We start from the raw sequence: 27,038 nt of genomic DNA, 5'->3' as shown, positions 1-27,038 counted from the left end.
CGCTGCATACAATCAGAACGGACACCAATATTGTTCGCATTCCAGCACAGCTGTTTCTTCACCAACTTCTCCATTATGTCCGCCCTACCCACCGACCTCTGACCCTCTTCCACCGTTTGACCACACTTCCCAATCAGATGATAGAAATACAAGCGGGCAGATGGACGTAAATAAAAAGGAAAGTAGGATGAATGCTGCTGATACTATATGTATCTATATATGGTTTATCATACTGATACTATATGTATCTATATATGGTTTATCATACTGATACTATATGTATCTATATATGGTTTATCATACTGATATTATATGTACAACATCCACAAATGGATTAAGATTTATATCAAAATTATTTTCCACTTGTTATGAGTACGGGGGTATAGCTCAGTGGTAGAGCATTTGACTGCAGATCAAGAGGTCCCCGGTTCAAATCCGGGTGCCCCCTCATTTTGTTTGATACTTTTGCTCATACTTGAACCTCAGTAAGTATAACCTTTAGCAGTCCATTGTACCAGCCTACATCTGGTGTGAGTATGTCCATTACAGGTTCGAGAACAGTGGAGTAGAAAACAAACACTGTTACCCTTAGCAACAACAACCTTTAATGTATTATCATAGTTACATCTCATCACATTTAATTTAATCTCACTGTATAGTGTCATAGTAGTAGTGTCTGATGGTTGCTAATTGCAATTTACTGGTCTGGTCAGCAACACAATGCCAGCCAGTCAGTCAGTCAGTCAAAGAGATTGGCCTTGGAGTGTTCTGACTTGATGAGGCTGGAGACCAGGGGGTGGAGGACACTGCTGTAGGTATCCACCTGGCTGTCCTCCTGCCCCAGCCCTGAGAACTCAACACAAGGCTCCAGGTTGGAAGGAACCAGCCTCTTGTCTTGGGAGAAAGAGAAACAGAAACAGAGCAAAATAACCTTTTTACTCCCTTTGACCAGAGGGGGGTGCTACAATCCCATGTAAATTGTTGGTGTCGTTATTATGTGCCTTTACCTTTCCAAGACTCAGAGGAATTACTGGTACCCACAACCCCCCAGTCATTAATATACCTGCAGAAATATGAAAAATATGTTGCTTTGGGTAACACTGTATTGCAACTGTCTCAATGGGATCACCTGTTATAATGAAGGATGACGAAAAAAGGTACATATGGAGGTTATTTACTCATCAAAGTTGAGAGCGTTGGTCCACTCCAGTAGTTCATCAACTTCCCACTCTACGATGTGGTTGGGTCCCAGCTGCTCCACGGCATCCATCATGCCCTGGGCTGACCGCTCCACCAGCATGGCTGTCTCACTATGCTCTGTACGTGCATGCAGACAGCCACGGTCATACCTGCGGACAGGTGGGATTGAGGGGGACAGGTGAGGCTGAGGGGAACAGGTAGATGGACAGGTGAGATTGAGGGGGACAGGTGAGGCTGAGGGGGGCAGGTGAGGCTGAGGGGAACAGGTAGATGGACAGGTGAGATTGAGGGGGACAGGTGAGGCTGAGGGGAACAGGTAGAGGGACAGGTGTGGGTGGGGGGACAGGTGGGTCTGAGGGGAACAGGTAGAGGGACAGGTGAGGCTGAGGGGGACAGGTAGAAGGACAGGTAAGGGGAACAGGTAGAAGGACAGGTGAGGGGAACAGGTAGAAGGACAGGTGAGGGGAACAGGTAGAGGGACAGGTGAGGGGAACAGGTAGAGGGACAGGTGAGGGTAACAGGTAGAGGGACAGGTGAGATTGAGGGGGACAGGTGAGGCTGAGGGGAACAGGTAGATGGACAGGTGAGATTGAGGGGGACAGGTGAGGCTGAGGGGGACAGGTGAGGCTGAGGGGAACAGGTAGATGGACAGGTGAGATTGAGGGGGACAGGTGAGGCTGAGGGGAACAGGTAGAGGGACAGGTGTGGGTGGGGGGACAGGTGGGTCTGAGGGGAACAGGTAGAGGGACAGGTGAGGCTGAGGGGGACAGGTAGAAGGACAGGTAAGGGGAACAGGTAGAAGGACAGGTAAGGGGAACAGGTAGAGGGACAGGTGAGGGGAACAGGTAGAGGGACAGGTGAGGGTAACAGGTAGAGGGACAGGTGAGGCTGAGGGGAACAGGTAGAGGGACAGGTGAGGCTGAGGGGAACAGGTAGAGGGACAGGTGAGGCTGAGGGGAACAGGTAGAGGGACAGGTGAGGCTGAGGGGAACAGGTAGAGGGACAGGTAGGGTTGAGGGGGACAGGTAGAGGGACAGGTAGGGTTGAGGGGGACAGGTAGAGGGACAAGTGGGGCTGAGGGAGACAGGTAGACAGACAGGTGAGGGGAACAGGTAGAGGGACAGGTGAGGGGAACAGGCAGAAGGTCAGGTGGGGGTGAGGGGAACAGGTAGGGGTAACAGATAGAGGGACAGGTGAGGGGAACAGGTAGAAGGACAGGTGGGGGTGAGGGAGACAGATAGACAGACAGGTGAGGGGAACAGGTAGAGGGACAGGTGAGGGGAACAGGCAGAAGGACAGGTGAGAGTAACAGGTAGAGGGACAGGTAGGGGTGAGGGGAACAGGTAGAAGGACAGGTAGGGGTAACAGATAGAGGGACAGGTGAGGGGAACAGGTAGAAGGACAGGTGGGGCTGAGGGGGACAGGTAGAGGGACAGGTGAGGCTGAGGGGAACAGGTAGAGGGACAGGTAGGGTTGAGGGGGACAGGTAGAGGGACAGGTAGGGTTGAGGGGGACAGGTAGAGGGACAAGTGAGGCTGAAGGGAACAGGTAGAGGGACAGGTGGGGGTGAGGGGGGCAGGTAGAGTGAAAGGTATGCGTGAGGGGGACAGGTAGAGGGACAGGTAGGCTGAGGGGGACAGGTAGGGTTGAGGGGGACAGGTAGAGGGACAGCTGAGGCTATTACAGGTTAGCATTGCTGTTATAAATAAGCAATAATTATGCAGTTTGAGCGAACAGATGAGTAGTGCTGTTGCATACAGGTGAGTGAAAAGGGGAGTAGTGCTGTTGAATACAGATGAGTAGTGCTGTTGCATACAGGTGAGTGAAAAGGGGAGTAGTGCTGTTGAATACAGATGAGTAGTGCTGTTGCATACAGGTGAGTGAACAGGTGAGTAGTGCTGTTGAATACAGATGAGTAGTGCTGTTGCATACAGGTGAGTGAAAAGGGGAGTAGTGCTGTTGAATACAGGTGAATGAACAGATGAGTAGTGCTGTTGCATACAGGTGAGTGAACAGGTGAGTAGTGCTGTTGAATACAGGTGAGTAGTGCTGTTGAATACAGGTGTGTGAACAGGTGAGTAGTGCTGTTGAATACAGGTGAGTGAACAGGTGAGTAGTGCTGTTGAATACAGGTGAGTAGTGCTGTTGAATACAGGTGTGTGAACAGGTGAGTAGTGCTGTTGAATACAGGTGAGTGAACAGGTGAGTAGTGCTGTTGAATACAGGTGAGTAGTGCTGTTGAATACAGGTGTGTGAACAGGTGAGTAGTGCTGTTGAATACAGGTGAGTGAACAGGTGAGTAGTGCTGTTGAATACAGGTGTGTGAACAGATGAGTAGTGCTGTTGAATACAGGTGAGTGAACAGGTGAGTAGTGCTGTTGAATACAGGTGAGTGAACAGGTGAGTAGTGCTGTTGAATACAGGTGAGTAGTGCTGCTGAATACAGGTGAGTGAACAGGTGAGTAGTGCTGTTGAATACAGGTGAGTAGTGCTGTTGAATACAGGTGAGTGAACAGGTGAGTAGTGCTGTTGAATACAGGTGAGTGAACAGGTGAGTAGTGCTGTTGAATACAGGTGAGGGAACAGGTGAGTAGTGCTGTTGAATACAGGTGTGTGAACAGGTGAGTATTGCTGTTGAATACAGGTGAGTGAACAGGTGAGTATTGCTGTTGAATACAGGTGAGTAGTGCTGTTGAATACAGGTGAGTATTGCTGTTGAATACAGGTGAGTGAACAGGTGAGTAGTGCTATTGAATACAGGTGAGTGAACAGGTGAGTAGTGCTGTTGAATACAGGTGAGTGAACAGGTGAGTAGTGTTGAATACAGGTGTGTGAACAGGTGAGTAGTGCTATTGAATACAGGTGAGTGAACAGGTGAGTAGTGCTATTGAATACAGGTGAGTGAACAGGTGAGTAGTGCTGTTGAATACAGGTGAGTGAACAGGTGAGTAGTGTTGAATACAGGTGTGTGAACAGGTGAGTAGTGCTGTTGAATACAGGTGAGTGAACAGGTGAGTAGTGCTGTTGAATACAGGTGAATGAACAGGTGAGTAGTGCTGTTGAATACAGGTGAGTGAACAGGTGAGTAGTGCTGTTGAATACAGGTGAGTAGTGCTGTTGAATACAGGTGTGTGAACAGGTGAGTAGTGCTGTTGAATACAGGTGAGTGAACAGGTGAGTAGTGTTGAATACAGGTGTGTGAACAGGTGAGTAGTGCTGTTGAATACAGGTGTGTGAACAGATGAGTAGTGTTGATTACAGGTGAGTGAACAGGTGAGTTGTGCTGTTGAATACAGGTGAGTGAACAGGTGAGTAGTGCTGTTGAATACAGGTGAGTAGTGTTGAATACAGGTGTGTGAACAGATGAGTAGTGTTGATTACAGGTGTGTGAACAGGTGAGTAGTGCTGTTGAATACAGGTGTGTGAACAGATGAGTAGTGTTGATTACAGGTGTGTGAACAGGTGAGTAGTGCTGTTGAATACAGGTGTGTGAACAGATGAGTAGTGTTGATTACAGGTGAGTGAACAGGTGAGTAGTGTTGATTACAGGTGAGTGAACAGGTGAGTAGTGCTGTTGAATACAGGTGAGTGAACAGATGAGTAGTGCTGTTGAATACAAGTGAGTAGTGCTGTTGAATACAGGTGAGTGAACAGGTGAGTAGTGCTGTTGAATACAGGTGAGTGAACAGGTGAGTAGTGCTGTTGAATACAGGTGAGTGAACAGGTGAGTAGTGTTGAATACAGGTGTGTGAACAGGTGAGTAGTGCTGTTGAATACAGGTGTGTGAACAGGTGAGTAGTGCTGTTGAATACAGGTGAGTGAACAGATGAGTAGTGCTGTTGAATACAGGTGAGTGAACAGATGAGTAGTGTTGAATACAGGTGAGTGAACAGGTGAGTAGTGTTGAATACAGGTGAGTGAACAGGTGAGTAGTGCTGTTGAATACAGGTGAGTGAACAGGTGAGTAGTGCTGTTGAATACAGGTGAGTAGTGTTGAATACAGGTGTGTGAACAGATGAGTAGTGTTGATTACAGGTGTGTGAACAGGTGAGTAGTGCTGTTGAATACAGGTGTGTGAACAGGTGAGTAGTGTTGATTACAGGTGTGTGAACAGGTGAGTAGTGCTGTTGAATACAGGTGTGTGAACAGATGAGTAGTGTTGATTACAGGTGTGTGAACAGGTGAGTAGTGCTGTTGAATACAGGTGTGTGAACAGATGAGTAGTGTTGATTACAGGTGAGTGAACAGGTGAGTAGTGTTGATTACAGGTGAGTGAACAGGTGAGTAGTGCTGTTGAATACAGGTGAGTGAACAGATGAGTAGTGCTGTTGAATACAAGTGAGTAGTGCTGTTGAATACAGGTGAGTGAACAGGTGAGTAGTGCTGTTGAATACAGGTGAGTGAACAGGTGAGTAGTGCTGTTGAATACAGGTGAGTGAACAGGTGAGTAGTGTTGAATACAGGTGTGTGAACAGGTGAGTAGTGCTGTTGAATACAGGTGTGTTAACAGGTGAGTAGTGCTGTTGAATACAGGTGAGTGAACAGATGAGTAGTGCTGTTGAATACAGGTGAGTGAACAGATGAGTAGTGTTGAATACAGGTGAGTGAACAGGTGAGTAGTGTTGAATACAGGTGAGTGAACAGGTGAGTAGTGCTGTTGAATACAGGTGAGTGAACAGGTGAGTAGTGCTGTTGAATACAGGTGAGTAGTGTTGAATACAGGTGTGTGAACAGATGAGTAGTGTTGATTACAGGTGTGTGAACAGGTGAGTAGTGCTGTTGAATACAGGTGTGTGAACAGATGAGTAGTGTTGATTACAGGTGTGTGAACAGGTGAGTAGTGCTGTTGAATACAGGTGTGTGAACAGATGAGTAGTGTTGATTACAGGTGAGTGAACAGGTGAGTAGTGTTGATTACAGGTGAGTGAACAGGTGAGTAGTGCTGTTGAATACAGGTGAGTGAACAGATGAGTAGTGCTGTTGAGTACAAGTGAGTAGTGCTGTTGAATACAGGTGAGTGAACAGGTGAGTAGTGCTGTTGAATACAGGTGAGTGAACAGGTGAGTAGTGTTGAATACAGGTGTGTGAACAGGTGAGTAGTGCTGTTGAATACAGGTGTGTGAACAGGTGAGTAGTGCTGTTGAATACAGGTGAGTGAACAGATGAGTAGTGCTGTTGAATACAGGTGAGTGAACAGATGAGTAGTGTTGAATACAGGTGAGTGAACAGGTGAGTAGTGTTGAATACAGGTGAGTGAACAGGTGAGTAGTGCTGTTGAATACAGGTGTGTGAACAGGTGAGTAGTGCTGTTGAATACAGGTGTGTGAACAGGTGAGTAGTGCTGTTGAATACAGGTGTGTGAACAGGTGAGTAGTGCTGTTGAATACAGGTGAGTGAACAGGTGAGTAGTGCTGTTGAATACAGGTGAGTAGTGTTGAATACAGGTGTGTGAACAGATGAGTAGTGTTGATTACAGGTGTGTGAACAGGTGAGTAGTGCTGTTGAATACAGGTGTGTGAACAGGTGAGTAGTGTTGATTACAGGTGTGTGAACAGGTGAGTAGTGCTGTTGAATACAGGTGAGTAGTGCTGTTGAATACAGGTGTGTGAACAGGTGAGTAGTGCTGTTGAATACAGGTGAGTGAACAGGTGAGTAGTGCTGTTGAATACAGGTGTGTGAACAGATGAGTAGTGCTGTTGAATACAGGTGAGTGAACAGGTGAGTAGTGCTGTTGAATACAGGTGTGTGAACAGATGAGTAGTGCTGTTGAATACAGGTGAGTGAACAGGTGAGTAGTGCTGTTGAATACAGGTGAGTGAACAGGTGAGTAGTGCTGTTGAATACAGGCGAGTAGTGCTGCTGAATACAGGTGAGTGAACAGGTGAGTAGTGCTGTTGAATACAGGTGAGTAGTGCTGTTGAATACAGGTGAGTGAACAGGTGAGTAGTGCTGTTGAATACAGGTGAGTGAACAGGTGAGTAGTGCTGTTGAATACAGGTGAGGGAACAGGTGAGTAGTGCTGTTGAATACAGGTGTGTGAACAGGTGAGTATTGCTGTTGAATACAGGTGAGTGAACAGGTGAGTATTGCTGTTGAATACAGGTGAGTAGTGCTGTTGAATACAGGTGAGTGAACAGGTGAGTAGTGCTGTTGAATACAGGTGAGTGAACAGGTGAGTAGTGCTATTGAATACAGGTGAGTGAACAGGTGAGTAGTGCTGTTGAATACAGGTGAGTGAACAGGTGAGTAGTGTTGAATACAGGTGTGTGAACAGGTGAGTAGTGCTGTTGAATACAGGTGAGTGAACAGGTGAGTAGTGCTGTTGAATACAGGTGAGTGAACAGGTGAGTAGTGCTGTTGAATACAGGTGAATGAACAGGTGAGTAGTGCTGTTGAATACAGGTGAGTGAACAGGTGAGTAGTGCTGTTGAATACAGGTGAGTAGTGCTGTTGAATACAGGTGTGTGAACAGGTGAGTAGTGCTGTTGAATACAGGTGAGTGAACAGGTGAGTAGTGTTGAATACAGGTGTGTGAACAGGTGAGTAGTGCTGTTGAATACAGGTGTGTGAACAGATGAGTAGTGTTGATTACAGGTGAGTGAACAGGTGAGTAGTGCTGTTGAATACAGGTGTGTGAACAGGTGAGTAGTGCTGTTGAATACAGGTGAGTGAACAGGTGAGTAGTGCTGTTGAATACAGGTGTGTGAACAGATGAGTAGTGCTGTTGAATACAGGTGAGTGAACAGGTGAGTAGTGCTGTTGAATACAGGTGAGTGAACAGGTGAGTAGTGCTGTTGAATACAGGCGAGTAGTGCTGCTGAATACAGGTGAGTGAACAGGTGAGTAGTGCTGTTGAATACAGGTGAGTAGTGCTGTTGAATACAGGTGAGTGAACAGGTGAGTAGTGCTGTTGAATACAGGTGAGTGAACAGGTGAGTAGTGCTGTTGAATACAGGTGAGGGAACAGGTGAGTAGTGCTGTTGAATACAGGTGTGTGAACAGGTGAGTATTGCTGTTGAATACAGGTGAGTGAACAGGTGAGTATTGCTGTTGAATACAGGTGAGTAGTGCTGTTGAATACAGGTGAGTGAACAGGTGAGTAGTGCTGTTGAATACAGGTGAGTGAACAGGTGAGTAGTGCTATTGAATACAGGTGAGTGAACAGGTGAGTAGTGCTGTTGAATACAGGTGAGTGAACAGGTGAGTAGTGTTGAATACAGGTGTGTGAACAGGTGAGTAGTGCTGTTGAATACAGGTGAGTGAACAGGTGAGTAGTGCTGTTGAATACAGGTGAGTGAACAGGTGAGTAGTGCTGTTGAATACAGGTGAATGAACAGGTGAGTAGTGCTGTTGAATACAGGTGAGTGAACAGGTGAGTAGTGCTGTTGAATACAGGTGAGTAGTGCTGTTGAATACAGGTGTGTGAACAGGTGAGTAGTGCTGTTGAATACAGGTGAGTGAACAGGTGAGTAGTGTTGAATACAGGTGTGTGAACAGGTGAGTAGTGCTGTTGAATACAGGTGTGTGAACAGATGAGTAGTGTTGATTACAGGTGAGTGAACAGGTGAGTAGTGCTGTTGAATACAGGTGAGTGAACAGGTGAGTAGTGCTGTTGAATACAGGTGAGTAGTGTTGAATACAGGTGTGTGAACAGATGAGTAGTGTTGATTACAGGTGTGTGAACAGGTGAGTAGTGCTGTTGAATACAGGTGTGTGAACAGATGAGTAGTGTTGATTACAGGTGTGTGAACAGGTGAGTAGTGCTGTTGAATACAGGTGTGTGAACAGATGAGTAGTGTTGATTACAGGTGAGTGAACAGGTGAGTAGTGTTGATTACAGGTGAGTGAACAGGTGAGTAGTGCTGTTGAATACAGGTGAGTGAACAGATGAGTAGTGCTGTTGAATACAAGTGAGTAGTGCTGTTGAATACAGGTGAGTGAACAGGTGAGTAGTGCTGTTGAATACAGGTGAGTGAACAGGTGAGTAGTGCTGTTGAATACAGGTGAGTGAACAGGTGAGTAGTGTTGAATACAGGTGTGTGAACAGGTGAGTAGTGCTGTTGAATACAGGTGTGTGAACAGGTGAGTAGTGCTGTTGAATACAGGTGAGTGAACAGATGAGTAGTGCTGTTGAATACAGGTGAGTGAACAGATGAGTAGTGTTGAATACAGGTGAGTGAACAGGTGAGTAGTGTTGAATACAGGTGAGTGAACAGGTGAGTAGTGCTGTTGAATACAGGTGAGTGAACAGGTGAGTAGTGCTGTTGAATACAGGTGAGTAGTGTTGAATACAGGTGTGTGAACAGATGAGTAGTGTTGATTACAGGTGTGTGAACAGGTGAGTAGTGCTGTTGAATACAGGTGTGTGAACAGGTGAGTAGTGTTGATTACAGGTGTGTGAACAGGTGAGTAGTGCTGTTGAATACAGGTGTGTGAACAGATGAGTAGTGTTGATTACAGGTGTGTGAACAGGTGAGTAGTGCTGTTGAATACAGGTGTGTGAACAGATGAGTAGTGTTGATTACAGGTGAGTGAACAGGTGAGTAGTGTTGATTACAGGTGAGTGAACAGGTGAGAGTAGTGCTGTTGAATACAGGTGAGTGAACAGATGAGTAGTGCTGTTGAATACAAGTGAGTAGTGCTGTTGAATACAGGTGAGTGAACAGGTGAGTAGTGCTGTTGAATACAGGTGAGTGAACAGGTGAGTAGTGCTGTTGAATACAGGTGAGTGAACAGGTGAGTAGTGTTGAATACAGGTGTGTGAACAGGTGAGTAGTGCTGTTGAATACAGGTGTGTGAACAGGTGAGTAGTGCTGTTGAATACAGGTGAGTGAACAGATGAGTAGTGCTGTTGAATACAGGTGAGTGAACAGATGAGTAGTGTTGAATACAGGTGAGTGAACAGGTGAGTAGTGTTGAATACAGGTGAGTGAACAGGTGAGTAGTGCTGTTGAATACAGGTGAGTGAACAGGTGAGTAGTGCTGTTGAATACAGGTGAGTAGTGTTGAATACAGGTGTGTGAACAGATGAGTAGTGTTGATTACAGGTGTGTGAACAGGTGAGTAGTGCTGTTGAATACAGGTGTGTGAACAGATGAGTAGTGTTGATTACAGGTGTGTGAACAGGTGAGTAGTGCTGTTGAATACAGGTGTGTGAACAGATGAGTAGTGTTGATTACAGGTGAGTGAACAGGTGAGTAGTGTTGATTACAGGTGAGTGAACAGGTGAGTAGTGCTGTTGAATACAGGTGAGTGAACAGATGAGTAGTGCTGTTGAATACAAGTGAGTAGTGCTGTTGAATACAGGTGAGTGAACAGGTGAGTAGTGCTGTTGAATACAGGTGAGTGAACAGGTGAGTAGTGTTGAATACAGGTGTGTGAACAGGTGAGTAGTGCTGTTGAATACAGGTGTGTGAACAGGTGAGTAGTGCTGTTGAATACAGGTGAGTGAACAGATGAGTAGTGCTGTTGAATACAGGTGAGTGAACAGATGAGTAGTGTTGAATACAGGTGAGTGAACAGGTGAGTAGTGTTGAATACAGGTGAGTGAACAGGTGAGTAGTGCTGTTGAATACAGGTGTGTGAACAGGTGAGTAGTGCTGTTGAATACAGGTGTGTGAACAGGTGAGTAGTGCTGTTGAATACAGGTGTGTGAACAGGTGAGTAGTGCTGTTGAATACAGGTGAGTGAACAGGTGAGTAGTGTTGAATACAGGTGAGTGAACAGGTGAGTAGTGCTGTTGAATACAGATGAGTAGTGCTGTTGCATACAGGTGAGTGAAAGGGGAGTAGTGCTGTTGAATACAGGTGAGTGAACAGGTGAGTAGTGCTGTTGAATACAGGTGTGTGAACAGATGAGTAGTGTTGATTACAGGTGAGTGAACAGGTGAGTAGTGTTGATTACAGGTGAGTGAACAGGTGAGTAGTGCTGTTGAATACAGGTGAGTATTGCTGTTGAATACAGGTGAGTGAACAGGTGAGTAGTGCTATTGAATACAGGTGAGTGAACAGGTGAGTAGTGCTGTTGAATACAGGTGAGTAGTGCTGTTGAATACAGGTGTGTGAACAGGTGAGTAGTGCTGTTGAATACAGGTGAGTGAACAGGTGAGTAGTGTTGAATACAGGTGTGTGAACAGGTGAGTAGTGCTGTTGAATACAGGTGTGTGAACAGATGAGTAGTGTTGATTACAGGTGAGTGAACAGGTGAGTAGTGCTGTTGAATACAGGTGAGTGAACAGGTGAGTAGTGCTGTTGAATACAGGTGAGTAGTGTTGAATACAGGTGTGTGAACAGATGAGTAGTGTTGATTACAGGTGTGTGAACAGGTGAGTAGTGCTGTTGAATACAGGTGTGTGAACAGATGAGTAGTGTTGATTACAGGTGTGTGAACAGGTGAGTAGTGCTGTTGAATACAGGTGTGTGAACAGATGAGTAGTGTTGATTACAGGTGAGTGAACAGGTGAGTAGTGTTGATTACAGGTGAGTGAACAGGTGAGTAGTGCTGTTGAATACAGGTGAGTGAACAGATGAGTAGTGCTGTTGAATACAAGTGAGTAGTGCTGTTGAATACAGGTGAGTGAACAGGTGAGTAGTGCTGTTGAATACAGGTGAGTGAACAGGTGAGTAGTGCTGTTGAATACAGGTGAGTGAACAGGTGAGTAGTGTTGAATACAGGTGTGTGAACAGGTGAGTAGTGCTGTTGAATACAGGTGTGTGAACAGGTGAGTAGTGCTGTTGAATACAGGTGAGTGAACAGATGAGTAGTGATGTTGAATACAGGTGAGTGAACAGATGAGTAGTGTTGAATACAGGTGAGTGAACAAGTGAGTAGTGTTGAATACAGGTGAGTGAACAGGTGAGTAGTGCTGTTGAATACAGGTGTGTGAACAGGTGAGTAGTGCTGTTGAATACAGGTGTGTGAACAGGTGAGTAGTGCTGTTGAATACAGGTGTGTGAACAGGTGAGTAGTGCTGTTGAATACAGGTGTGTGAACAGGTGAGTAGTGCTGTTGAATACAGGTGTGTGAACAGGTGAGTAGTGCTGTTGAATACAGGTGAGTAGTGCTGTTGAATACAGGTGTGTGAACAGGTGAGTAGTGCTGTTGAATACAGGTGAGTGAACAGGTGAGTAGTGTTGAATACAGGTGTGTGAACAGGTGAGTAGTGCTGTTGAATACAGGTGTGTGAACAGATGAGTAGTGTTGATTACAGGTGAGTGAACAGGTGAGTAGTGCTGTTGAATACAGGTGAGTGAACAGGTGAGTAGTGCTGTTGAATACAGGTGAGTAGTGTTGAATACAGGTGTGTGAACAGATGAGTAGTGTTGATTACAGGTGTGTGAACAGGTGAGTAGTGCTGTTGAATACAGGTGTGTGAACAGATGAGTAGTGTTGATTACAGGTGTGTGAACAGGTGAGTAGTGCTGTTGAATACAGGTGTGTGAACAGATGAGTAGTGTTGATTACAGGTGAGTGAACAGGTGAGTAGTGTTGATTACAGGTGAGTGAACAGGTGAGTAGTGCTGTTGAATACAGGTGAGTGAACAGATGAGTAGTGCTGTTGAATACAAGTGAGTAGTGCTGTTGAATACAGGTGAGTGAACAGGTGAGTAGTGCTGTTGAATACAGGTGAGTGAACAGGTGAGTAGTGCTGTTGAATACAGGTGAGTGAACAGGTGAGTAGTGTTGAATACAGGTGTGTGAACAGGTGAGTAGTGCTGTTGAATACAGGTGTGTGAACAGGTGAGTAGTGCTGTTGAATACAGGTGAGTGAACAGATGAGTAGTGCTGTTGAATACAGGTGAGTGAACAGATGAGTAGTGTTGAATACAGGTGAGTGAACAGGTGAGTAGTGTTGAATACAGGTGAGTGAACAGGTGAGTAGTGCTGTTGAATACAGGTGAGTGAACAGGTGAGTAGTGCTGTTGAATACAGGTGAGTAGTGTTGAATACAGGTGTGTGAACAGATGAGTAGTGTTGATTACAGGTGTGTGAACAGGTGAGTAGTGCTGTTGAATACAGGTGTGTGAACAGGTGAGTAGTGTTGATTACAGGTGTGTGAACAGGTGAGTAGTGCTGTTGAATACAGGTGTGTGAACAGATGAGTAGTGTTGATTACAGGTGTGTGAACAGGTGAGTAGTGCTGTTGAATACAGGTGTGTGAACAGATGAGTAGTGTTGATTACAGGTGAGTGAACAGGTGAGTAGTGTTGATTACAGGTGAGTGAACAGGTGAGTAGTGCTGTTGAATACAGGTGAGTGAACAGATGAGTAGTGCTGTTGAATACAAGTGAGTAGTGCTGTTGAATACAGGTGAGTGAACAGGTGAGTAGTGCTGTTGAATACAGGTGAGTGAACAGGTGAGTAGTGCTGTTGAATACAGGTGAGTGAACAGGTGAGTAGTGTTGAATACAGGTGTGTGAACAGGTGAGTAGTGCTGTTGAATACAGGTGTGTGAACAGGTGAGTAGTGCTGTTGAATACAGGTGAGTGAACAGATGAGTAGTGCTGTTGAATACAGGTGAGTGAACAGATGAGTAGTGTTGAATACAGGTGAGTGAACAGGTGAGTAGTGTTGAATACAGGTGAGTGAACAGGTGAGTAGTGCTGTTGAATACAGGTGAGTGAACAGGTGAGTAGTGCTGTTGAATACAGGTGAGTAGTGTTGAATACAGGTGTGTGAACAGATGAGTAGTGTTGATTACAGGTGTGTGAACAGGTGAGTAGTGCTGTTGAATACAGGTGTGTGAACAGATGAGTAGTGTTGATTACAGGTGTGTGAACAGGTGAGTAGTGCTGTTGAATACAGGTGTGTGAACAGATGAGTAGTGTTGATTACAGGTGAGTGAACAGGTGAGTAGTGTTGATTACAGGTGAGTGAACAGGTGAGTAGTGCTGTTGAATACAGGTGAGTGAACAGATGAGTAGTGCTGTTGAATACAAGTGAGTAGTGCTGTTGAATACAGGTGAGTGAACAGGTGAGTAGTGCTGTTGAATACAGGTGAGTGAACAGGTGAGTAGTGTTGAATACAGGTGTGTGAACAGGTGAGTAGTGCTGTTGAATACAGGTGTGTGAACAGGTGAGTAGTGCTGTTGAATACAGGTGAGTGAACAGATGAGTAGTGCTGTTGAATACAGGTGAGTGAACAGATGAGTAGTGTTGAATACAGGTGAGTGAACAGGTGAGTAGTGTTGAATACAGGTGAGTGAACAGGTGAGTAGTGCTGTTGAATACAGGTGTGTGAACAGGTGAGTAGTGCTGTTGAATACAGGTGTGTGAACAGGTGAGTAGTGCTGTTGAATACAGGTGTGTGAACAGGTGAGTAGTGCTGTTGAATACAGGTGAGTGAACAGGTGAGTAGTGTTGAATACAGGTGAGTGAACAGGTGAGTAGTGCTGTTGAATACAGATGAGTAGTGCTGTTGCATACAGGTGAGTGAAAAGGGGAGTAGTGCTGTTGAATACAGGTGAGTGAACAGGTGAGTAGTGCTGTTGAATACAGGTGTGTGAACAGATGAGTAGTGTTGATTACAGGTGAGTGAACAGGTGAGTAGTGTTGATTACAGGTGAGTGAACAGGTGAGTAGTGCTGTTGAATACAGGTGAGTATTGCTGTTGAATACAGGTGAGTGAACAGGTGAGTAGTGCTATTGAATACAGGTGAGTGAACAGGTGAGTAGTGCTGTTGAATACAGGTGAGTAGTGCTGTTGAATACAGGTGTGTGAACAGGTGAGTAGTGCTGTTGAATACAGGTGAGTGAACAGGTGAGTAGTGTTGAATACAGGTGTGTGAACAGGTGAGTAGTGCTGTTGAATACAGGTGTGTGAACAGATGAGTAGTGTTGATTACAGGTGAGTGAACAGGTGAGTAGTGCTGTTGAATACAGGTGAGTGAACAGGTGAGTAGTGCTGTTGAATACAGGTGAGTAGTGTTGAATACAGGTGTGTGAACAGATGAGTAGTGTTGATTACAGGTGTGTGAACAGGTGAGTAGTGCTGTTGAATACAGGTGTGTGAACAGATGAGTAGTGTTGATTACAGGTGTGTGAACAGGTGAGTAGTGCTGTTGAATACAGGTGTGTGAACAGATGAGTAGTGTTGATTACAGGTGAGTGAACAGGTGAGTAGTGTTGATTACAGGTGAGTGAACAGGTGAGTAGTGCTGTTGAATACAGGTGAGTGAACAGATGAGTAGTGCTGTTGAATACAAGTGAGTAGTGCTGTTGAATACAGGTGAGTGAACAGGTGAGTAGTGCTGTTGAATACAGGTGAGTGAACAGGTGAGTAGTGCTGTTGAATACAGGTGAGTGAACAGGTGAGTAGTGTTGAATACAGGTGTGTGAACAGGTGAGTAGTGCTGTTGAATACAGGTGTGTGAACAGGTGAGTAGTGCTGTTGAATACAGGTGAGTGAACAGATGAGTAGTGATGTTGAATACAGGTGAGTGAACAGATGAGTAGTGTTGAATACAGGTGAGTGAACAAGTGAGTAGTGTTGAATACAGGTGAGTGAACAGGTGAGTAGTGCTGTTGAATACAGGTGTGTGAACAGGTGAGTAGTGCTGTTGAATACAGGTGTGTGAACAGGTGAGTAGTGCTGTTGAATACAGGTGTGTGAACAGGTGAGTAGTGCTGTTGAATACAGGTGTGTGAACAGGTGAGTAGTGCTGTTGAATACAGGTGTGTGAACAGGTGAGTAGTGCTGTTGAATACAGGTGAGTGAACAGGTGAGTAGTGTTGAATACAGGTGAGTGAACAGGTGAGTAGTGCTGTTGAATACAGATGAGTAGTGCTGTTGCATACAGGTGAGTGAAAAGGGGAGTAGTGCTGTTGAATACAGGTGAGTGAACAGGTGAGTAGTGCTGTTGAATACAGGTGTGTGAACAGATGAGTAGTGTTGATTACAGGTGAGTGAACAGGTGAGTAGTGTTGATTACAGGTGAGTGAACAGGTGAGTAGTGCTGTTGAATACAGGTGAGTATTGCTGTTGAATACAGGTGAGTGAACAGGTGAGTAGTGCTATTGAATACAGGTGAGTGAACAGGTGAGTAGTGCTGTTGAATACAGGTGAGTAGTGCTGTTGAATACAGGTGTGTGAACAGGTGAGTAGTGCTGTTGAATACAGGTGAGTGAACAGGTGAGTAGTGTTGAATACAGGTGTGTGAACAGGTGAGTAGTGCTGTTGAATACAGGTGTGTGAACAGATGAGTAGTGTTGATTACAGGTGAGTGAACAGGTGAGTAGTGCTGTTGAATACAGGTGAGTGAACAGGTGAGTAGTGCTGTTGAATACAGGTGAGTAGTGTTGAATACAGGTGTGTGAACAGATGAGTAGTGTTGATTACAGGTGTGTGAACAGGTGAGTAGTGCTGTTGAATACAGGTGTGTGAACAGATGAGTAGTGTTGATTACAGGTGTGTGAACAGGTGAGTAGTGCTGTTGAATACAGGTGTGTGAACAGATGAGTAGTGTTGATTACAGGTGAGTGAACAGGTGAGTAGTGTTGATTACAGGTGAGTGAACAGGTGAGTAGTGCTGTTGAATACAGGTGAGTGAACAGATGAGTAGTGCTGTTGAATACAAGTGAGTAGTGCTGTTGAATACAGGTGAGTGAACAGGTGAGTAGTGCTGTTGAATACAGGTGAGTGAACAGGTGAGTAGTGCTGTTGAATACAGGTGAGTGAACAGGTGAGTAGTGTTGAATACAGGTGTGTGAACAGGTGAGTAGTGCTGTTGAATACAGGTGTGTGAACAGGTGAGTAGTGCTGTTGAATACAGGTGAGTGAACAGATGAGTAGTGCTGTTGAATACAGGTGAGTGAACAGATGAGTAGTGTTGAATACAGGTGAGTGAACAAGTGAGTAGTGTTGAATACAGGTGAGTGAACAGGTGAGTAGTGCTGTTGAATACAGGTGTGTGAACAGGTGAGTAGTGCTGTTGAATACAGGTGTGTGAACAGGTGAGTAGTGCTGTTGAATACAGGTGAGTGAACAGATGAGTATTGTTGAATACAGGTGAGTGAACAGGTGAGTAGTGTTGAATACAGGTGAGTGAACAGGTGAGTAGTGCTGTTGAATACAGATGAGTAGTGCTGTTGAATACAGGTGAGTAGTGCTGTTGCATACAGGTGAGTGAAAAGGGGAGTAGTGCTGTTGAATACAGGTGAGTGAACAGGTGAGTAGTGCTGTTGCATACAGGTGAGTGAACAGGTGAGTAGTGCTGTTGCATACAGGTGAGTGAAAAGGGGAGTAGTGCTGTTGAATACAGGTGAGTGAACAGGTGAGTAGTGCTGTTGCATACAGGTGAGTGAACAGGTGAGTAGTGCTGTTGAATACAGGTGAGTGAACAGGTGAGTAGTGCTGTTGAATACAGGTGAGTAGTGCTGTTGAATACAGGTGATGAACAGGTGAGTAGTGCTGTTGAATACAGGTGAGTGAACAGGTGAGTAGTGCTGTTGAATACAGGTGATGAACAGGTGAGTAGTGTTGTTGAATACAGGTGAGTGAACAGGTGAGTAGTGCTGTTGAATACAGATGAGTGAACAGGTGAGTAGTGCTGTTGAATACAGGTGAGTGAACAGGTGAGTAGTGCTGTTGAATACAGGTGAGTAGTGCTGCTGAATACAGGTGAGTAGTGCTGTTGAATACAGGTGAGTAGTGCTGCTGAATACAGGTGAGTAGTGCTGTTGAATACAGGTGAGTAGTGCTGCTGAATACAGGTGAGTAGTGCTGCTGAATACAGGTGAGTAGTGCTGTTGAATACAGGTGAGTGAACAGGTGAGTAGTGCTGTTGAATACAGGTGAGTGAACAGGTGAGTAGTGCTGTTGAATACAGGTGAGTGAACAGGTGAGTAGTGCTGTTGAATACAGGTGAGTGAACAGGTGAGTAGTGCTGTTGAATACAGGTGAGTGAACAGGTGAGTAGTGCTGTTGAATACAGGTGAGTAGTGCTGCTGAATACAGGTGAGTAGTGCTGTTGAATACAGGTGAGTGAACAGGTGAGTAGTGCTGTTGAATACAGGTGAGTAGTGCTGTTGAATACAGGTGAGTGAACAGGTGAGTAGTGCTGTTGAATACAGGTGAGTAGTGCTGTTGAATACAGGTGAGTGAACAGGTGAGTAGTGCTGTTGAATACAGGTGAGTAGTGCTGTTGAATACAGGTGAGTGAACAGGTGAGTAGTGCTGTTGAATACAGGTGAGTGAACAGGTGAGTAGTGTTGAATACAGGTGAGTGAACAGGTGAGTAGTGCTGTTGAATACAGGTGAATGAACAGGTGAGTAGTGTTGAATACAGGTGAGTAGTGCTGTTGCATACAGGTGAGTGAACAGGTGAGTAGTGCTGTTGAATACAGGTGAGTGAACAGGTGAGTAGTGTTGAATACAGGTGAGTAGTGCTGTTGCATACAGGTGAGTGAACAGGTGAGTAGTGCTGTTGAATACAGGTGAGTAGTGCTGTTGAATACAGGTGTGTGAACAGGTGAGTATTGCTGTTGAATACAGGTGAGTGAACAGATGAGTAGTGCTGTTGAATACAGGTGAGTAGTGCTGTTGAATACAGGTGAGTGAACAGGTGAGTAGTGCTGTTGAATACAGGTGAGTGAACAGGTGAGTAGTGCTGTTGAATACAGGTGAGTGAACAGGTGAGTAGTGTTGAATACATGTGTGTGAACAGGTGAGTAGTGCTGTTGAATACAGGTGTGTGAACAGGTGAGTATTGCTGTTGAATACAGGTGAGTGAACAGGTGAGTAGTGTTGAATACAGGTGAGTGAACAGGTGAGTAGTGCTGTTGAATACAGATGAGTAGTGCTGTTGCATACAGGTGAGTGAAAAGGGGAGTAGTGCTGTTGAATACAGGTGAATGAACAGGTGAGTAGTGCTGTTGAATACAGGTGTGTGAACAGATGAGTAGTGTTGATTACAGGTGAGTGAAAAGGGGAGTAGTGCTGTTGAATACAGGTGAGTGAACAGGTGAGTAGTGCTGTTGAATACAGGTGTGTGAACAGATGAGTAGTGTTGATTACAGGTGAGTGAACAGGTGAGTAGTGTTGATTACAGGTGAGTGAACAGGTGAGTAGTGCTGTTGAATACAGGTGAGTATTGCTGTTGAATACAGGTGAGTGAACAGGTGAGTAGTGCTATTGAATACAGGTGAGTGAACAGGTGAGTAGTGCTGTTGAATACAGGTGAGTAGTGCTGTTGAATACAGGTGTGTGAACAGGTGAGTAGTGCTGTTGAATACAGGTGAGTGAACAGGTGAGTAGTGTTGAATACAGGTGTGTGAACAGGTGAGTAGTGCTGTTGAATACAGGTGTGTGAACAGATGAGTAGTGTTGATTACAGGTGAGTGAACAGGTGAGTAGTGCTGTTGAATACAGGTGAGTGAACAGGTGAGTAGTGCTGTTGAATACAGGTGAGTAGTGTTGAATACAGGTGTGTGAACAGATGAGTAGTGTTGATTACAGGTGTGTGAACAGGTGAGTAGTGCTGTTGAATACAGGTGTGTGAACAGATGAGTAGTGTTGATTACAGGTGTGTGAACAGGTGAGTAGTGCTGTTGAATACAGGTGTGTGAACAGATGAGTAGTGTTGATTACAGGTGAGTGAACAGGTGAGTAGTGTTGATTACAGGTGAGTGAACAGGTGAGTAGTGCTGTTGAATACAGGTGAGTGAACAGATGAGTAGTGCTGTTGAATACAGGTGAGTGAACAGATGAGTAGTGCTGTTGAATACAAGTGAGTAGTGCTGTTGATTACAGGTGAGTGAACAGGTGAGTAGTGTTGAATACAGGTGTGTGAACAGGTGAGTAGTGCTGTTGAATACAGGTGTGTGAACAGGTGAGTAGTGCTGTTGAATACAGGTGAGTGAACAGATGAGTAGTGCTGTTGAATACAGGTGAGTGAACAGATGAGTAGTGTTGAATACAGGTGAGTGAACAGATGAGTAGTGTTGAATACAGGTGAGTGAACAAGTGAGTAGTGTTGAATACAGGTGAGTGAACAGGTGAGTAGTGCTGTTGAATACAGGTGTGTGAACAGGTGAGTAGTGCTGTTGAATACAGGTGTGTGAACAGGTGAGTAGTGCTGTTGAATACAGGTGAGTGAACAGATGAGTATTGTTGAATACAGGTGAGTGAACAGGTGAGTAGTGTTGAATACAGGTGAGTGAACAGGTGAGTAGTGCTGTTGAATACAGATGAGTAGTGCTGTTGCATACAGGTGAGTGAAAAGGGGAGTAGTGCTGTTGAATACAGGTGAGTGAACAGGTGAGTAGTGCTGTTGCATACAGGTGAGTGAACAGGTGAGTAGTGCTGTTGCATACAGGTGAGTGAAAAGGGGAGTAGTGCTGTTGAATACAGGTGAGTGAACAGGTGAGTAGTGCTGTTGCATACAGGTGAGTGAACAGGTGAGTAGTGCTGTTGAATACAGGTGAGTGAACAGGTGAGTAGTGCTGTTGAATACAGGTGAGTAGTGCTGTTGAATACAGGTGATGAACAGGTGAGTAGTGCTGTTGAATACAGGTGAGTGAACAGGTGAGTAGTGCTGTTGAATACAGGTGATGAACAGGTGAGTAGTGTTGTTGAATACAGGTGAGTGAACAGGTGAGTAGTGCTGTTGAATACAGGTGAGTGAACAGGTGAGTAGTGCTGTTGAATACAGGTGAGTGAACAGGTGAGTAGTGCTGTTGAATACAGGTGAGTAGTGCTGCTGAATACAGGTGAGTGAACAGGTGAGTAGTGCTGTTGAATACAGGTGAGTAGTGCTGTTGAATACAGGTGAGTGAACAGGTGAGTAGTGCTGTTGAATACAGGTGAGTAGTGCTGTTGAATACAGGTGAGTGAACAGGTGAGTAGTGCTGTTGAATACAGGTGAGTAGTGCTGTTGAATACAGGTGAGTGAACAGGTGAGTAGTGCTGTTGAATACAGGTGAGTGAACAGGTGAGTAGTGTTGAATACAGGTGAGTGAACAGGTGAGTAGTGCTGTTGAATACAGGTGAATGAACAGGTGAGTAGTGTTGAATACAGGTGAGTAGTGCTGTTGCATACAGGTGAGTGAACAGGTGAGTAGTGCTGTTGAATACAGGTGAGTGAACAGGTGAGTAGTGTTGAATACAGGTGAGTAGTGCTGTTGCATACAGGTGAGTGAACAGGTGAGTAGTGCTGTTGAATACAGGTGAGTAGTGCTGTTGAATACAGGTGTGTGAACAGGTGAGTATTGCTGTTGAATACAGGTGAGTGAACAGATGAGTAGTGCTGTTGAATACAGGTGAGTAGTGCTGTTGAATACAGGTGAGTGAACAGGTGAGTAGTGCTGTTGAATACAGGTGAGTGAACAGGTGAGTAGTGCTGTTGAATACAGGTGAGTGAACAGGTGAGTAGTGTTGAATACATGTGTGTGAACAGGTGAGTAGTGCTGTTGAATACAGGTGTGTGAACAGGTGAGTATTGCTGTTGAATACAGGTGAGTGAACAGGTGAGTAGTGTTGAATACAGGTGAGTGAACAGGTGAGTAGTGCTGTTGAATACAGATGAGTAGTGCTGTTGCATACAGGTGAGTGAAAAGGGGAGTAGTGCTGTTGAATACAGGTGAATGAACAGATGAGTAGTGCTGTTGCATAAAGGTGAGTGAACAGGTGAGTAGTGCTGTTGAATACAGGTGAGTGAACAGGTGAGTAGTGCTGTTGAATACAGGTGAGTGAACAGGTGAGTAGTGTTGAATACAGGTGAGTAGTGCTGTTGCATACAGGTGAGTGAACAGGTGAGTAGTGCTGTTGAATACAGGTGAGTAGTGCTGTTGAATACAGGTGAGTAGTGCTGTTGCATACAGGTGAGTGAACAGGTGAGTAGTGCTGTTGAATACAGGTGAGTAGTGCTGTTGATTTAAGGTGAGTGAACAGGTGAGTAGTGCTGTTGAATACATGTGAGTGAACAGGTGAGTAGTGCTGTTGAATACAGGTGTGTGAACAGGCGAGTAGTGCTGTTGAATACAGGTGAGTAGTGCTGTTGAATACAGGTGAGTGAACAGGTGAGTAGTGCTGTTGAATACAGGTGAGTGAACAGGTGAGTAGTGCTGTTGAATACAGGTGAGTGAACAGGCGAGTAGTGCTGTTGAGTACAGGTGAGTGAACAGGCGAGTAGTGCTGTTGAATACAGGTGAGTGAACAGGTGAGTAGTGCTGTTGCATACAGGTGAGTGAACAGGTGAGTAGTGCTGTTAGATACAGGTGAGTAGTGCTGTTGAATACAGGTGAGTGAACAGGTGAGTAGTGCTGTTGCATACAGGTGAGTGAACAGGCGAGTAGTGCTGTTGAATACAGGTGAGTGAACAGGTGAGTAGTGCTGTTGAATACAGGTGAGTAGTGCTGTTGCATACAGGTGAGTGAACAGGTGAGTAGTGCTGTTGCATACAGGTGAGTGAACAGGTGAGTAGTGCTGTTGCATACAGGTGAGTGAACAGGTGAGTAGTGCTGTTGCATACAGGTGAGTGAACAGGTGAGTAGTGCTGTTAGATACAGGTGAGTAGTGCTGTTGAATACAGGTGAGTGAACAGGTGAGTAGTGCTGTTGCATACAGGTGAGTAGTGCTGTTGCATACAGGTGAGTGAACAGGTGAGTAGTGCTGTTGCATACAGGTGAGCGAACAGGTGAGTAGTGCTGTTGAATACAGGTGAGTAGTGCTGTTGATTACAGGTGAGTGAACAGGTGAGTAGTGCTGTTGAATACAGGTGAGTAGTGCTGTTGAATACAGGTGAGTGAACAGGTGAGTAGTGCTGTTGCATACAGGTGAGTGAACAGGTGAGTAGTGCTGTTAGATACAGGTGAGTAGTGCTGTTGAATACAGGTGAGTGAACAGGTGAGTAGTGCTGTTGCATACAGGTGAGTAGTGCTGTTGCATACAGGTGAGTGAACAGGTGAGTAGTGCTGTTGCATACAGGTGAGTCAACAGGTGGGTAGTGCTGTTGCATACAGGTGAGCGAACAGGTGAGTAGTGCTGTTGAGAACAGGTGAGTAGTGCTGTTGAATACAGGTGAGTAGTGCTGTTGATTACAGGTGAGTGAACAGGTGAGTAGTGCTGTTGAATACAGGTGAGTAGTGCTGTTGATTACAGGTGAGTGAACAGGTGAGTAGTGCTGTTGAATACAGGTGAGTAGTGCTGTTGAATACAGGTGAGTGAACAGGTGAGTAGTGCTGTTGAATAAAGGTGAGTGAACAGGTGAGTATTGCTGTTGAATACAGGTGAGTAGTGCTGTTGAATAAAGGTGAGTGAACAGGTGAGTAGTGCTGTTGAATACAGGTGAGTGAACAGGTGAGTAGTGCTGTTGAATAAAGGTGAGTGAACAGGTGAGTATTGCTGTTGAATACAGGTGAGTAGTGCTGTTGAATAAAGGTGAGTGAACAGGTGAGTAGTGCTGTTGAATACAGGTGAGTAGTGCTGTTGAATACAGGTGAGTAGTGCTGTTGAATACAGGTGAGTAGTGCTGTTGCAGGTAAGGATGCACACTTAACTCACATCTGCTTCAACCATTCAATCTTCCTCCTCTTCTTCCTCCTGTCCACGTCCTGACGACGCTGCAGTTTGGAATGGTGAAACTCCACCTTCCTGCCATTGGTCTCCAACGTGATGATGTCACCTAACAGAGCAGCCTGAACCAATACAGAGAGAGTGCACAGCGCTTCTCAAATTATTCTTCTTTCACAGAGTAGCTGAGTACTGCACTAAAACAATGAAGGCAAACAAAGTATCTCTGTTGGCGGTTCCAACCATATCATACTGAACCCACATCTGATACAGTGTGATATCATGGAATCAGAACTGCCGCACCACCTTCCCAGAGAGCAGTCTCCAGCCGTTGTTCTCCACGCGGTGGTACCAGCCAGCATGGTCGTCCTGCACCTGGGTCCTCCCGTTGTGTATCTGCCTGGGGACGGACCTCTTCTGTCTAGGGTGGGTGTAGTCCTTGGGGCTGTTGGCACACATGTCCACGATGGGTCGATGGGTGTAGATTTTATAGTAGATGCTCGGTGGAAAGGTGGTCTGAGGGGAGAGAAAATCTAATCTCACATTAGCATGCACACATCTATTTGTATTGCTTAAAACATCGCAAATAGATTTTGATATAAATTCAGGTATTATTATTGCGAGTGATGGGTGTTTATCTAAGCAATATAAGGCCCAGAGATGTGTGGTATATGGCCAATATACCACGGCTAAGGGCTATTCTTATGCCCGATGCAATGCGGAGTGTGCCTGGATACAGCCCTTAGCCGTGGTATATTGGTCATATACCACAAACCCTGAGGTGCCTTATTGCTATTGAAAACTGGTTACCAACATAATTAGAGCAGTAATACATGTTTTGCCATACAGGGGTCTGAAGAAGACAGCTTGTCTGTCCAAACGTTGGTTATTAAATTATTGCATCTGAGCTCCTAGAGTGTGAGGCTCTCCTTTTCTTTCTCATATGGTCTGATATAACACAGCTGTCAGCCAATCAGCATTCGGGGCTTGAACCACCCAGATTATAATGTGCATTTTAGCACTAACAAATTGAACTTACCCCTCCCAGTCTGAATCTGATGTGGACTCCTGCAGCAGCATCCAGAATATTTGCCTGCAACAACCATAGTAACATTCATAGTGTGTCTGTCTGTCTGCATGTGTGTGTATATCTGGTGTCTGTACCTCTCTGGGTGTCTGTCTGCATGTGTGTGTATATCTGGTGTCTGTACCTCTCTGGGGTTGACATTTTTTAGCAGGAGTCGAGGGTCTCCCTGGTTACGGAACCTCACAAGGTTCTTGAAGTACTGGAACACGCGTGTATCCTACACATAGGATATAGAGAGGTTACACGGTCTGTGCGTGTTAGTGTGTGTTGTATTGTGGTTCCACCCACCACATGTCTCCTCCATGTCCTCTGTATCATCCTGGCAGCCCTGTGGTAGACTCTCTGCTGCCTGCCGTCCAGCTCCATCATCTCCTCCACAGGGGGGGACGAAGGGGCACTGGGAGGGGATTAAAGGGGTAACTATGGTGGGCTGAGATCCGTGTTTGAAGTGGGGTGGTGTGACTGGTACTAAGAACCTTCACTTTTACTGCTTGAGTTGTGGCACATCATCTTATACCTGCTCTAAAATACTGAGGCATGGTAACTTTAGGTGTTGGGTGGTGGAGTAGGAATGTTGAGTAGGAATAACTTCTACTAACCTTTCTATTGCGTAATTGTTCTTCTCCATGCTTATGAACTGGACCTGTGCCTGTGACCGAAATGGGTAAATACAAAGTGCATTAAATAACTGTTATTATGCAACGGCCACAATGGACAGAGAACCAATGCAGCAAAACAGGACACAGGAACGCGTAGAATACACACTGGCAAAAGACACACAGACAAGTGACTCGCCCAGCACCTGCGTCAGAAAACGGAACCGTCTACATTCGTCGCACTATGATGATCCAACCACCTATTCCAATTGCGCACAGAACTTACCCTAAATATGTCTGTTCAAAACAGAAAGCTTGAACCTTTGAAAGATATAGATAACAAGTTAGTTAATCCATGTCATCATTTGTTTTCGTTACATATATTTGAAAAACATGCCCTAAACGCAGGGTTTGTATGTTCGGGATTTCAGCTGTTTGAGCAAACGCCATTTGGTTACCAAGCAACATGCAGCGCGTATCACGAGCTACATTTCCATCCAATTGGGGACGTCTTGTCACGCGAATATGCAAAAATTCGCATACAAACAAAATGCTATATTCCTACCACAATTGTGTTTCCATCAAGTATATTTTGTTTGGAATAAAAGTATATGCGTGATGATGTAGTGCACATACACATTTACCGTGGCCTTTTTATTGCATTTTACCTTACTTATCTCACCTCATTTGCTCACATTGTATATATACTCATTTTTCTACTGTATTATTGACTGTATGTTTGTTTTACTCCACGTGTAACTCTGTGTTGTTGTATGTGTCGAACTGCTTTGCTGTATCTTGGCCAGGTCGCAGTTGTAAATTAGAACTTGTTCTCAACTTGCCTACCTGGTTAAATAAAGGAAGAAAAAAGAATCAACTGTATTGATCGTTTTCTAACATTTTTTTTGTTGCGTTTTATAGGGAGTTTGCCGACGTGCGCTCTACACAACAGCCAGTCGATATAGCGTGGGTATAGCCTACATGATGAGATTATTATGGACAAAAGAGCAATATTGATTTTGTTTGTCAAACAAATAAGAATAAGACCCCTTAATATTTATTGGAAATGAGCATCAAGCTCATCACCTTGCACTGTCACGCCCCCCCCCCCCCCCCCCCCACACACACACGCACACACATGAGATCTCTGCTGTTGCAGCAGCTCCATGTCTATGGATGTTACCTATAGGAAGTGGTCTATCTGCTGCAACAGCTCCATGTCTATGGATGTTACCTATAGGAAGTGGTCTATCTGCTGCAGCAGCTCCATGTCTATGGATGTTACCTGTAGGAAGTGGTCTATCTGCTGCAATAGCTCCGTGTCTATGGATGTTCTTTTCTACTTAACGTTTAGGATGTGAGGAATTGCAAGGGACTGAAACTCTGCATCCAGCGTCTCTATGGAGAATGAAGATTCTATACAAATACAAAATCTATTTAGTTAATCACACATTACACACTGTCCCTCTGGAAAAAGAGGGAAAAACTGTACGTCAGTATACTCTAGTTTACACAGAGCTGTGCATGCAAGGCAACAAGGCAGTTGAGGACAGCTTCAATCTCACCCAGTGGTGCAGTTGTAGGGGTGGCCATGCATACGCCCACCTACTTCTGGGCCAGCCCAGCCTCACATTCAATTCGCGCATAT

General features: G+C 45.2%; 1 protein-coding gene and 1 non-coding gene across 2 annotated transcripts; one reads left to right on the top strand and one right to left on the bottom strand.

Annotated features, from left to right (window-relative positions):
* The first annotated feature begins 376 nt into the window (after nt 1-376).
* On the top strand, nt 377-448 carry trnac-gca (transfer RNA cysteine (anticodon GCA)). Its single transcript has one exon. It is a non-coding gene; the product is annotated as a tRNA-Cys (tRNA).
* A 140-nt stretch (nt 449-588) lies between these two features.
* Nucleotides 589-26,128, bottom strand: LOC115123538 (protein MFI-like). Its single transcript, XM_065019111.1, has 10 exons — nt 25,677-26,128; nt 25,394-25,443; nt 25,083-25,191; nt 24,919-25,011; nt 24,747-24,800; nt 24,014-24,223; nt 23,699-23,832; nt 1,179-1,349; nt 1,008-1,063; nt 589-894 (listed from the first exon to the last, which is right to left on the bottom strand). Exons 2-10 carry the CDS (start codon nt 25,420-25,422, stop codon nt 740-742), a joined length of 1,011 nt encoding a protein of 336 aa, XP_064875183.1. The 5' UTR covers nt 25,423-25,443; nt 25,677-26,128; the 3' UTR covers nt 589-739.
* Nucleotides 26,129-27,038: the final 910 nt, after the last annotated feature.

Source organism: Oncorhynchus nerka, linkage group LG6, assembly GCF_034236695.1.
Source record: "Oncorhynchus nerka isolate Pitt River linkage group LG6, Oner_Uvic_2.0, whole genome shotgun sequence".
Lineage (NCBI taxonomy): Eukaryota > Metazoa > Chordata > Actinopteri > Salmoniformes > Salmonidae > Oncorhynchus > Oncorhynchus nerka.
Note: the sequence above shows the minus strand (reverse complement) of the source record. Positions and strands in the feature narration are given on the sequence as shown.